This window comes from Arvicola amphibius, chromosome 2 (genome assembly GCF_903992535.2).
Source record: "Arvicola amphibius chromosome 2, mArvAmp1.2, whole genome shotgun sequence".
Taxonomy (NCBI): Eukaryota; Metazoa; Chordata; class Mammalia; order Rodentia; family Cricetidae; genus Arvicola; species Arvicola amphibius.
In genome coordinates, this window is record NC_052048.2 from 165,422,933 (window position 1) to 165,436,643 (window position 13,711).

Consider the following 13,711-nt stretch of genomic DNA (forward strand, 5'->3'; position numbering starts at 1 on the left):
TACCAAATAAAGGGCTACGGGTGTAGCTACATAGTAGAGCACTTGCCTACTAAGGCATTTGGTTCAAATCCCAGTATAAATCAATCAATCAATAAATAAGGAGGAAATAAGGAAAATAAGAAAGCAGGCAAGCACAAGACAGAAAATAGTTTGACTCCCAAGATAAATAGATTCCATCCAAGTCTATTCATTCCAAGTTCTGTTTTTTCCAGAAGGTGGTCCCTCCCTTATTTTTGTCTTTCCACTTACAACTAGGATTGCCATTTGCATGCATTCCTGGAACATACTTACACTAAAAAAAGAACCCCGTATTTGAGATTTAAAGTTATCTGGGACTCCTACACCTTCACTTCCTAAATCTCTGTGGGGATATGGGCTTACTCTTTAAACTAATGGTTCCTGTTTGGCCCTTACTGTAGCCTCTGTCTTGGAAGAACTTTAAGGGTTTCAAGAACTTGAAAGTGAGTTAGAGGAAAACCACAAGATGGCCAAGGGTGGGGAAATAACAAATAGCTCTATTTGAACTGTAGAGAGAAATAAAGGAATGAAACATTAGGCAGGTATTCGGAGTGGTCTTTCCCAGAGCACTGGCCAACTTCCTCATTTCTGTGGAGTGCAAGCTGAACTGGCTAACGCATGGTTCAGGATAATAGGCAGGGGTATTGCATTTATTAGATGTCAGCCCACAAGGTAGAAACAAGAGTCTGACCCTAGGACCAGTCTCTATGAAGGGGTAAAGCACATCCATATCCACCTTTGGCCTAAGCCTCCTCCCACTCCTTCCACCAAATCTCACCTCTTTTCCAGAAAGTTCTATGTGGTATTGGAGTGTCAGAAAGGTACTCTGAGACCAGGTAATCTATTAAAAATAAGACTGTCTTGTGGGAACTCTAGATTATTTAAATATGGTTATACAAAAGAGCAGCTGGGTGGGCTGAAGAGTCTAGATACTTCCTTCTGTGCCTTTAACCCACCATTGGAAATCACTGTTGTGAGAGCTGTGAGAGGCTCTTAGACTTGGGATGTAGCTCTCTGGTAGATCAGTTGCCTAGCATGGTAAAGGCCTTGGGTTTGACCTCTTGTGTGGAGAAGATGGAAACGTAAAAGGGGGAGGAAAAGGGAGGAAAGAAAAGAGTAGGTGGGGTGGGGGAGGAAACATCTAACTGCATTGAAAAGGACTTTGATGTGGTGTTTTGTCTTTATTATTATGTAGACCGTGGTTAATATGGAGGCATAGGAAAAAATCCAGAAGAAAATTTGTAAACTTTGCTTTCTTTTCTTTTTTCTTGTGTGTGTGTGTGTGTGTGTGTGTGTGTGTGTGTGTGTGTGTGTGTGTGTTTTGAGATAGGGTTTCTCTGAAGTTTTGAAGCATGTCCTGGAACTAGTTATTGTAGATCAAGTAGACCTTGAACTCACAGGTAAATTTTGTTTTCTTAACAGTCCTGTGGTTTTAATTTATGTTTTAATTTAAGCTACAGGCTTAAGGTATAGAGTTTATCCTGCTGTCTTCAAGTCAACAGAAGTTCTCAGTATCTAGACTTCTGCTCGTCATGTAATGGATGCTCTCAAATATCTTTTCAATATTGTGTAACACCATGTATTGTGGCTGTTTACAAATTTAGCACTAGAGATGTCGTCAGAAACTTCTTATTGGAATCTTGTTGCTGGGACTTGATTATTATGATCCTACCTTTTCTTATCTGGTGAAGCAGGCTCATGCATGATGATCACGCAGAGGTTGGCAGCCAACCCTGGAACTGATCCTAATCTTCGCCCTTCTTTGAAGAGGGTCTCTGTTGTTCATTGCTGTGTATCTCAGGCTAGCTTGTCACCCACTTGGGAATAGCCTCCAGGTTCCACCTCCTGTCTTGCAGCAGAGGCTCTGGTAATTACAGACATGTAATGCACGTTACCTCACCACTTCATGTGAGTTCCATGGACTCCCCTAGGGTCCTCATATGCCTGCATGCCAAGTCCTTTACCTGCGGGACCATCTTAAAGATATAGTCCTACCTTTCCTACTTTTAAAGTTACTGGAAAGGGTGTAAATTTAGAGAGATCTAAGACTTTTCCTTAGACTATCGTTCTTGCAAGCCCCCTTATATGTGGCAGTGACTGGTTTTTTGGTTTAGCTTCCTCAATATGGCATCCCAGCCATTTTCCAGAATTATAAATTCCCATTTACACTCAAATGTATTGTTGAAATCTTTTATAGTTTTTATTTTAACTAACTCACCACTTAGGTACATTATTTTCATCTTGAGTCCATGTTAAATGTTGTAATTGAGTTCAGAAATATACAATAAGACAAAGAAATAAAGCAGTAAACCATGCCAAGAATCTCAGTTAATGAATATATTCCTGGTGTCAAGTGAAATATTTACAAGTAATTGTTGAAAAACACAAAGAAACTATTTTGTCCCACTTTATTTGAATATTTTATGTACCATACTGAGCATGTCAGATCTTTTCCATTTCATGTAAAGTTGGGGTTTTTTGTGTGTTTGACCTTGTGTATAAACTCACAAGTTCATATTTTTTTTCCTGGATATTATTTGCTTGTGGTTTGCAAGGAGTAAAGGAATCATTATGAAATGGCTGACAAAAAGGAAGAAGGAAGGAAACAATTTCGTTGGCTCCTATAAGCTTAAACTATGGTGGGATTCAGATTGCCAAATGACAGTGAGAACCTCCCTCTCTCCAAGTCTGAGCTCTTCTGCCTAGAGCATCAGCTTCAACTCTGGCTGGCTCGGCCCACATGGTAGCAAAGATGGCCCTCAGAAAGCCCCAGGTGGTATCATCTGTATGTCTGGAATCTCTGAACATGACGGGTTCTCTTCCAGAATCCATACGGTTGTCCTTGCTTTGGTCATGTGTGCACCCTGACTGAGCACTGGCTCAGAGGAGTAGAGTTCCTCGAAAAGCCAGTCTGGTGCGCATACACTCCCTGCAGTGAGACTTGGGCAATATGATTGATAGGCAGTCTCAGTAGACGGGGCAGAGAGAGTTCTCAAAAGAGCTTCCTGGGAAGAAATAATGGGTGCTAAGCAGTTGTAAACAAGTGTTCCTGCATCTTCTGAATGAAGTCTTCACCCTAGAAATGCAACTAAAGAGAAACATTTCAAATAAGCATCATATATTTTAAAAATTAGAAATACCAAGGAGACCTTGGGGTTTTTTTTTTTTGTTTGCATTTAGCTAACATTTTATTCTCTTTAAACACATATGTCATCTGAAACAAAATGAGAATAATGTTTACCTTATGATTACAATTAGAAAAGATGGTATAACTGAGTATATCTCACAAACTGGAAAGTGTTTTCAACATAGCTGTACATCACTGCGACTTTTGAGAAGAATCAGTTCCTAAAGCAAAGTTAATTGTGCCAAAGTTTACAAAGTCTTCCTCTTTAAGAAGTGTCTCATTGTGCCTGCTGTGATTGTCCCCGAGGACAACACTATGCTTTTCTTGCTGGTAGAGTTGCTGAGCGGTACAGATACTACTCAGCAAAAGCCTGAGAACCCACCCCGTTGATAGGTTTGGGAGGGATGATATGACCAAAGCAAGGTACTTTCATGAGAAAACTCGAAGCCAAGAAGTGGCAGAGAAGGGTTGAATGGCAACTTGTAGGGTTGGGCAGGGCCTGAACTCATAGTTAACAGGCTGTCTCTAATGAAGGGACTCATAAATGCCCCAGGTTTATGACCAAGATGGCACCGAGGTGCTCATTTACAGGAAATGCTTGTTTAGTGAGAGTATCCTTGCTACCAATGGCAAAGATCTAAAGAAATGCTTTGTAGGTGATTCAGTGCCATCTGCCATGTGCAGACTTCAGGAGAATGAATTAGTCAGTCTGTTTGAATCATCTTTATATGTTCCATTTAATAAAAAAAAGTAGTGAAATGACTAGCACTATTTCAAAAGAAAAAAAATGGGGCAGAAGTGGTGAAAAGACATTCTGTGTTGAAAGTCTCATTCAGACACATCACGGGAATAAATGTATCAAGACAAAAATAGATGGGAAGTGAGTATGTCTGAAGTCACTACCATTATAAACATTACAATTTCTGGCATAGCCAGATATGGCATAGAGCTGGGAAGCAAGAGTAATACGGGCAAGTTGGTGGCACCGCCATGACAGGTAGTTGTAGAAAAAAAAATGTCTCTGAGATGAGAATTGTTACACTCAGAACATACTTTGGAGTTCAGTAGTTGAGTTCAGGAATGCCAGTAAATGTTTAATAACCACCCCATGTGGGAGGACAGAGCTCTAGTTTGGGGTATTTGCCAATTCCTATGATGCAGCAGTCCCATCATGCTGATTTTGGTTATTAAGATAAGGTCACTGAAATATAAACTAAGAAGAGACAAACAAAATAGGTGTCCTAAGCCAGTACCAGGGGACCCTAGCATGTTACTGCTCAAGACTCATTTGACAAATTAGAAAGCTGCTGAAGTGGAAGAAACCGAATGACTTGTTCTGGGTCATATGGCTTAGCTTTATTGCCACAACTGTTGCTGGGTTCTGATTCTCAAAATTATGAATTCCTAAGAAGGAAAAGATAATAATTGATTGCCACGCCTATTTAACTCCATAGCCAGGCTACGTTTCTCTTCTTTGAACTTCTTGCCTTGAGTTTAAACTATTGTGTGATTGCCTGCCTCCCCTACTAGTTTCTGTTCCCACTGACAACTGGAAAGTAATTTAATCAACTTTGAATCCTCAGCCCTCTTCTTGGTATCTTGCACATCATAGATGGCGATCTATGTTTTCTGGGACTATGAGCAAACAATGATAATATAGAACATTCGTTGACCTTCCATGGGCTAGGCACTGCGCTAACCTACATCTATCATCAAATTCACAGAGCCATCCTCACAAATGGGCCGAGTCCCACAATGCACCTGGCTAGAGTATGTGGTTGTACTTTTGGCACCAGAGTCTGCGCTTGGCACTCTGGTCTCATCAATGCACAGCTTTGCAAACAGAGACTAGTCTTAATTAACTGGATGGTTAAGAAAATGGAATGTATTAAATGATTAATTACATCCTTCTCTTCTGGCTATCTTTTGCTTTGCTGTTCCATCCAGTGAGATAACAAAAAGCTCCCTTGTACATTTGCCAAGTTCTAGCTAGTTCAGCAGTAGCACAGTGCGTGACACATGTATCAACCTGAGAACACGATTCTTATTACTAAAACATTACATAATCCCTCAGATTGTATAAAATAAAATAAAGATTATTTTGAAGTTTCTTTCACAAAACTAGAAGCCAGGCACACTCGGTGCTGCTTTAATGGGCATCAACTTGGATGCAAATGAATTATAATGTTGTTTGGACTTCCTTTTGGAAAAACGCATTCATTTGTTTCCCTCACATCATACTTTTTGGGGAAAATACAGAAACAGTGTTCCCATTCTTGGAAGACGTACTGATATATGTCATGTTGAGAAAACATTTAAAGTTTCATATAATATACTCTGGACTGGTGAGACAATCCATCCCTAATCCTTTCTATACATTCATTCTTTGGCCTTTCATTGGCCCCCAAAATGTTCTAGTATATTTCAAAACAACTGAGGAGTATATGTTAAAAGAGTAAGTTCAATTCCCAGTCTTTCTACATATACTTTAAAATGGTCATATGTCTTCCAAATATCCCCGCTTGTTGATACTTAAGAACAATCACATGAGGGTATTGGACAGTGGCCACAAAGGTAGATGGATGGCTTTAAGTCACATGGCTAGACAGGGAAGGGCCGGGGTCAGAAACGTGATGCTGAAACTTGTCCTCTGCTCTGACCCCTCTGGTCTGGACGCTGCTTCAGTGTTGAGGAAGCATCCTAGGGTGGCTGCTCTCTGCTAGGCGTGGAATTGGGTGTGACACTGGGTGACTCCTGACAGACATGCTCATCCAGAGGAGGAGGCTAACCATACTTCCTTCTTCACAGGATGTTTCTGAAGAGAATTGAGACGGTTTAACAGAATGCCCAGCACGTGGTAAGCACACAATGCATGTTATTGTTGCTTTTATGATTCTATGGCTTATACCTCTCTCAGTAATTTATCTTATTGAAGCTTTGCTTTGCTCTCTGGTACATCAGTGACACTCTGGCTTTGCTGCACATCACCTCAAAGCCTGTATCCTCAACCAGATCTCTTCATGTGGACCCTGAAGACAACTGTGTTTTCAACTGTCTGCACCAGGTTTCTTCTCTTTCCTGAATGTAAAGAGGTTGTCAGAGAATGTTGATTGTATCTTACCTTAAAGGAGCGCTGGGGCTCAAAGGAACCCTTAGAGCTGTTCTTGTGTTAATTCCTTACTGATCTCAGTTTGCAGGCTCTCCATCCAGCTGAAGTCCCTCGTCCCTCCTCTACATCCATTCTTGAACCACATGTCTGTGTGCCGATTTACTCTTAGAACACAGAGGTATCATGTTCTGAACCTCTCGCTGTTCCTGTACTGTCATGTGACTTCTCCTCTCTGGTTGTATCAGAGAACATGACCTCTTTTATGTTCCGGGAATCTTAGAAATACCTGTTTGGAATATTGCATCATCAGCTTTGTCTCTCACTTGTGCCTGTCACCCCCCTTCTCAGAGTCTAGTACTTGCCACTGTCCTGCCCACGCCATGTTCTCTCCACTGGGTCTCTACTTTGCACAAAACTGGTTGTCTGTGAGGAATCTTCATTCACTCTCCCCTTGAAGACTGATTATAGCCTCATTTGCTGTCTGGTTTCCTTTCTACTCACACTCGTTGCCTCTACCAAGGAACCATGAGCTTTCCAGAGAAAGGCACTGTGTCTTCGTAGGTACCAAATCAGTGTTAGTAGAGGTGGAAGTCTTGCAAATAAGCATACATCTTTCTAACTTAACAATGAACAACTGCTATTGCCTTCTGCTAGTTCTTGCTTAAATGAACAATCTACTTCCTCAAAACACATATTCCCTTATACCTTAACAGTATTGAAAACTACTGTTAAATCTATTGAAACCACTCTTGAAGGTCAACAGCTACACACCTATACAGACTATGGTCTTCTTGAGACCCTTGCCTGGCCTTTGTAACACTGAAGCAATGCTGGCTCTTGATACCTCAATGTCTTCTTGACTCTGCTCAGTTCTTTTAATGCAGGCCTTTGCCCTGATATAATTCACTGGCCACCTCTTTCCCTTCTAGTCCTACCACAAGCACACCAACTTAGGTCTTAACTCTCACTTCTATGCATATACCTGAAGTTTATTTCTCTTGTGCTAAATGAAGTACCAAGTACCCCGAGGTTGGGATTTGCATTTCTTCCTCATTCCACCGCCGGCTACTACTGTGTCACCGGAAGCAGATGCATCTCCCCTGAGCCAGTCATGCTGTCATCTATAAGGGCAGCTTTCCTCCGAAGCTTTCATTATTCACCTCTGTTCCTTGGCATAGATGTTCCGTCTGCTCAGAAATTCCATTCGTCACGTATTCCAAGCATCTGCTTCCTGATAAATGATGTGAGCCCTCCCAGCCATTCCCACAGTAGAACCTTTACTTGGTTCCCATCACTTAATTATACTTAGCAGGCTTAAAAACCATATCTCTCAGCCAGCTTCCTATTGCTGCCTGCTGTGTAGCTCATTCTACCTCGGCCCAGATGACTCCCGATCATCTCCACCTCCTTTTTCTTCTGTCCAGCCAGGTGGCAAATCTTACTAACTAAATTGTGCCTCTCACTGCCTCCTTCTGTTCCTGGGGCCACCATCTTGTTGATTACCCTCCTTTGTTTCATTCTAGGCCACCATAGTTACTGGCCAACCATCTCTTTAAAGCTCCCAATTTTTAGAAACTTACTAGAACCAAAGTCAAAACGTTAGGACCCAGGGTTCTTGTTTTTGAACCTGCTGCTTATCTTTTATTTACACACAGGTTCAGTATATATTTGTGTAATGCCAGCTGTGTTCCAGGCTCCCCAGCATCCATTTCTTGGAATACAGTAATGAATTTGTCAGACAAATGCTGTTCTCCTAATGGACCTCCTAACATAAGGAGTGTGTGCTATGTCTCATATCATGATCCCATACAGAAGCCATCTTTCTTTTTCTTGATGCTTGTAGCTTGGGGGTTGTGCTATATGGGGGGTGCTGTAATGACGGGTAGTTTAGTCATCGGTCTCTGTGTGTTAATTATTAGCCAGTTTTTTAGGCTCACTGAAAGGCAGGAACATGTCCCATTTTCCATTTTCCTTAGTGTAAACACAGAGCCAATCACATATTAGTTGCTTGGTGATATTGGATGTAGTTTCATAGATCCAAGCTTAGTCTTTGCCATAACTGTAATGCCAAATGTGGTTTTAAACACCCTTCAGTCCTGTCAGAAAACACAAGTGTTAGATAATTAGTTGCTCTTATCCTAAGTACTCTCTTTGCAAAACAATAGCCTACCACTGCCCTTAGCTATTATTAGCAGAGTTTGCACATCTTTAGCCTGAATACCAAGCCAGTCATGCTTCCTGGGAGAAACACTGATCCATGTGGATACCACGGAATGCTGAAATAATGTTCTTGGGACTAAAGAGCTTTTTTGACTTGATAATGAACAATATGTTGTTTTTTTTTTCCCTGGGAAATAGTTCTAAAACTTTAGTTCTGAAGATTAAATTTGACTTCACACATTTCAGTCGGCTGTTTTCTGAAGTCCTAGTGATCTTGCCTCAAACATTTGTCTGTCTGAAACAATAGGTTAGCCATAGCCAATTATAACCATACCTTTTCCGCACACACAAAATCCTATAAACAGCATGTGACCACTCGCTTCTAGGATTTATGATTGGTTTCTTCCACAAGGAAGCTAAATTTAGCCTAGTAATTCTACATGCTCCCGAGGAAACAACGCCCGCTGTGCTTTCTAGAATAAATGAATCTGAACCACAGTTCCTTTCCTTGACTAACCAAGAAAGTTTAAGAGTCAACCTAGTCATTAGCCACAGATATGAAACCACATTAAGCAACCAGCAAGGGGTTAAGAAAGAATGTGCTGCGTATCTTATTTAGCTGCTGAATGGCTTTCGGTTGCCCCATGGGCCTCAACACAGAACATTGTTCGCATCCCATAATGGCCCTTGAAAACTACTCGCTCGTGGCGTGACTTCTAAAATTAAACTATGTGGAGTCATGTCCAGTCCTACAATGCATCCTTATGAGAAGCTAGCTAGCTTTTTTTGTTTTCATTCTATGTAAAAATTCCAATGAGGAAATGTTATTTCTGCCAGCAAAGCTGGAGCAGGGCTTCCATTTTTCTTCTTTGTTTCTAATGACCACTAAGCAGCTCTTGCTTGAATGTGTCTTGGCAGATCAGCTTCTCACAATGAAGGCCCCCACTGTGCTATCACCTGGCATTCTGGTGCTGCTGTTGACGTTGGTGCAGAGGAGCCATGGGGAATGCAAGGAGGCCCTCGTGAAGTCCGGGATGAATGTGAACATGAAGTATCAGCTTCCCAACTTCACCTCAGAAACCCCCATCCAGAATGTTGTTCTGCACGGGCATCATATTTACCTTGGAGCCACAAACTATATTTATGTTCTAAATGACAAAGACCTTCAGAAGGTATCACAGTACCAGACTGGGCCTGTGTTGGAACACCCAGATTGTTTTCCGTGTCAGGACTGCAGCAGCAAAGCCAATTCCTCAGGAGGCGTCTGGAAAGACAACGTCAACATGGCTCTGCTCGTTGACACGTACTATGATGATCAGCTCATTAGCTGTGGCAGTGTCAGCAGAGGTACCTGCCAGCGGCATGTCCTTCCTCCTGACAACCCGGCTGACATACAGTCCGAGGTTCACTGCATGTTCTCTCCAGATGTGGATGAAGAGTCAGGTCAGTGTCCTGACTGCGTAGTGAGTGCCCTGGGAGCCAAAGTCCTCCTGTCTGAAAAGGACAGGTTCATCAATTTCTTTGTGGGGAATACGATCAATTCTACCTACCTTCCTGATCATTCATTGCATTCGATATCAGTGAGACGGCTGAAGGAAACCCAGGATGGTTTTAAGTTTTTGACAGACCAGTCCTATATTGATGTCTTACCTGAATTCCGGGAGTCCTACCCCATAAAGTACATACATGCCTTCGAAAGCAAACATTTTATTTACTTTCTGACTGTCCAAAAGGAAACCCTGGATGCTCAGACTTTTCACACGAGGATAATCAGGTTCTGCTCTGTAGACTCGGGGTTGCATTCCTACATGGAAATGCCTCTGGAGTGTATTCTCACGGAGAAAAGAAGAAAGAGATCCACAAGGGAGGAGGTGTTCAACATCCTCCAAGCTGCATATGTTGGGAAGCCAGGGGCCAATCTTGCAAAGCAGATAGGTGCCAGTCCGAATGATGACATTCTCTATGGCGTGTTCGCACAAAGCAAGCCAGATTCTGCTGAACCCATGAATCGATCGGCAGTTTGCGCGTTCCCCATCAAGTATGTCAATGAGTTCTTCAACAAGATTGTCAACAAAAACAATGTGAGATGTCTCCAGCATTTTTACGGACCCAACCATGAGCACTGTTTCAATAGGGTAAGTCTTAAAATTAGGTATAAAGCAGAATAAACACCAATCTAAAAGCGGTGGGGAGGGGGAGATACCAAGGCATTTCTGAGGTTAGCAAATGATTTATATTCAAAATATTCACAAATTTTTTGTTAGGAAATTAGGAAATTGATCTTCATTATTGATTAAAATAGTATCTTATGAAATTTATGTGGAGCTGGGGAGGTAGCTTGGTCAGTGAAATTATTTGTTGTGTAAGCATGGGGTGTGGAGTTCCATTCCAAGAACCCACGTGAAGAAAATAGGTGTGGTGGTCCATGCTTGTAGTCCCAGCACTAATAATAGAAATGCCTTGGGCTCACTTGTCAGTCAGTTTAACCTAATTGGCACACTCTTGATCAATGATAAAAACTTTGTCTCAAGTAAATTAAAAACAAACAGGTACTGAGGAGTGCCACCCAAGGTTCCCTTCTGGTCTCCGTGTACCCACACAAGAAATGCATCCAAGAATGCATGCATGCAAGCCAGCTCATGCACATGTGCATGAGCACACACCCGCATGCCTGCACACACACACACACACACACACACGCACACATGGGGGAGGGCGGGGGGCGATACTATAACTAAAAGAAAAAATAGTTTTTTTTCTTTTCCTGCATATCACTTTTGTTTTGGATTGATGATCACTAAAAATGGTGCTTTCACAGGAAAGCATAAGAAAATCATTGGTGTTTTAATTAAATAAAGTAGATTTTTTTTCTGCTAGCCATTTGATCCCTTAGTAACAGAGAGCGAGCGCCGACCTAGGGAGTCCATTGCCTCTTTGGAAGTTGTGTTCAGCCTAGATTTGCACATATAACGTGTTTGTGCCTCCTAACCCAGTGACCCCCAGTGACCATAACTGAACAGATAGTGTCCTATTGAATCCTGTCTAAAGACATTTGGGTTTTGGAAACGTGTATCTTGTCTGGACAGTTTTCACTCTAAGAATGAAGGTTCTAACTGCAGCTAGGAGAAACATCAATGTACTGGATAAGAGAAAGCATATAATTCTACCACAGCACAACCGGGACATATGCATTCAAGACATCTGGTTGGCTCTTGATGGGACACCTGGGCTGTTCCCCTATGTGCACAATTACTTACCTGTTTTATGGAACACAGAAAATACATTCTTTGCTGAAACAAAGACAAAACATCCCTCCTTTCCCCTCCAAAGTCTGATAATACATATAACATGCCCATGCCAGTCCCATCTAAGACATATTGCCCCCTCGTGTGTTTAATAAACATTGCCAACTCTGTAAGACACAACGGGGTTCTTCATCAAACTGCCTTTTCTTCAATGGAAAATACTGCAAAAGAAGAGAAGAAAACTGGAGGGCTTTCAGAAACCTGGGATTCCAAAGTGCAAGTGTGATTGTTATTCAGGGCATCTTAGAGAGCACACTTTCCCTGCCTCCAGCAAGCTAGCTGAGCATGGTGACTTTAAAGAGCCTGTCGGGAGTTCCTCCAGGGCTTCCAGGGCTGCTGGTCTTGATGCTTGGATTTTGTTCTGGAAAAGTTAAAAAAGACAGTCGACTTTGCAGGGGCATACTGGAATCTTATCTCGTTGTTTTATTTTGTGCATTTCAGCCTCCCAGTTGTAAATGTTCTTACTCATTTTTTTAAAAAATTCTCAAAACCTCCTGAACTTTATCTTACCTGCTTTGACATTTTTCAGTTTTCCAGAGGGAACAAAAAGGCAAGATTATCCAATAAAATGCAGGCTAGTTTTATCACGCAGGAAAAAAATGCCCCAAAAGCCACACCTGAAACCATTATCACCCCCATCTCAAAAATTCTTGTGGGAAACGAGATGTAACTTGCCAACAGTCTCCTTGTAAGGGAAGCCAAGTTTTGCACTGGCCAAATTCCATAAAGACAAATACCGGCGAAGCTCCATTCTTTATTGGCCTGTTCATCTTCTCCGCTTACTAGCAGCTTAAATTCTTCTGAAACCGAGACCACTCATTGTTCTCACATGACTGGTCCACAGAAAGTGTTCCAGTGACCAGCATGCAGTCATATCCCAGCTTTGTCCTCAAATGAGGGCAACAAGAAGAAAATTATTTACAGGATCTGAGCAGTTAGGGAGTCTTTAAGAAATAAGACGAGTCTGCTTTGTCTGGACTGGATTAACTTGGTCAGATATCAGTTGACCCTTCTCGTGAGGTCTTGGAATTGAGTCTTTATTTTAGCATGACGAGTCATGACTAGACACACATTGAGGAGTTTTGATAGTAATATCTCTAATATTGCATGGACAGACTTAAGTGTTCTTTGGACAAGCTGAAGTATGCTGTGGTGGTACCTTTCTACTTAGGTTCCTGCCCAGTCCTCAGTTTGTGTGATAAGATCCATCAGAGGGGCTTTTACCCTCCTATCTCCCCACCATATATAAAACATATCTCTACTGCAGCATAAGCACTATGTACCCAGAAAGACTGTTGTCTGTTTGGGGAATACAGCAGGTGTTTCAGGGTTAACTTGCTTATTGATGATGTTATGCGGCTCTCTCTCCCCTTACATGTCATGAATGTATTTAGTCACGGTCTTAACAGGCATCCTCTCACATCTGCACCAGGAAAGCACCTTTGAGTCATTGACAATTCTGAAAGCACATCATTTTCACCCATGCCTTATTTGTACTTCTGAGCTAGTCTCTACATATAATTCAGTTCCTGGGAGCTTATCTCAAGCCACAGGTGCCCATCCATGGAATAATAGTGCTGCTGGTTATAATAAACCTTCTATAAGAATATAATCTTAGGCCAGACGGTAGTGGTGCACACCTATAATCCCAGTGCTCCGGAGGTGGATTTCTGAGTTCAAGGCCAGCCTGGCCTACAGTCTGAGTTCCAAGACAGTCAGGGTTAAGAATATAGTCTTGATTTGTGCTTTTTCATTTAGTTTGAATGTGGATTTTAAAGGCCTTATTTTTTATCAGTGTGTATTTCACGTCATTTTTATGTCTAAATTTCTTTGCCTTAAAAATTTAGAGACATCCTATGAAAAGTTTAGAAACATTTAAAATACTAAATATTAAGTTTTCTTATTAAATATATCAGTAAATTCAACAGCAGACAATAAAGGGCTTATTTATAATAACATCTAACTGTGAATTCTACTAGTTTGCCCATCTAC

The 13,711-nt window shown here is 41.6% G+C and overlaps 1 protein-coding gene across 4 annotated transcripts in view; it reads left to right on the forward strand.

The window, feature by feature from the left end:
* Met (MET proto-oncogene, receptor tyrosine kinase) overlaps positions 1–13,711 on the forward strand; it is a 109,935-nt gene that overhangs the window by 19,184 nt on the left and 77,040 nt on the right. For 2 of the 4 annotated variants that reach the window (XM_038318315.1, XM_038318316.1), the window contains exons 2-3: positions 5,954–6,002; positions 9,333–10,549. In XM_038318315.1, the coding sequence (XP_038174243.1) occupies positions 9,347–10,549 (1,203 nt within the window). In that variant the 5' untranslated portion in view covers positions 5,954–6,002; positions 9,333–9,346. The remainder of the gene's footprint in view (positions 1–5,953; positions 6,003–9,332; positions 10,550–13,711) is intronic. The other 2 variants (XM_038318317.1, XM_038318318.1) reach the window with 1 other exon arrangement.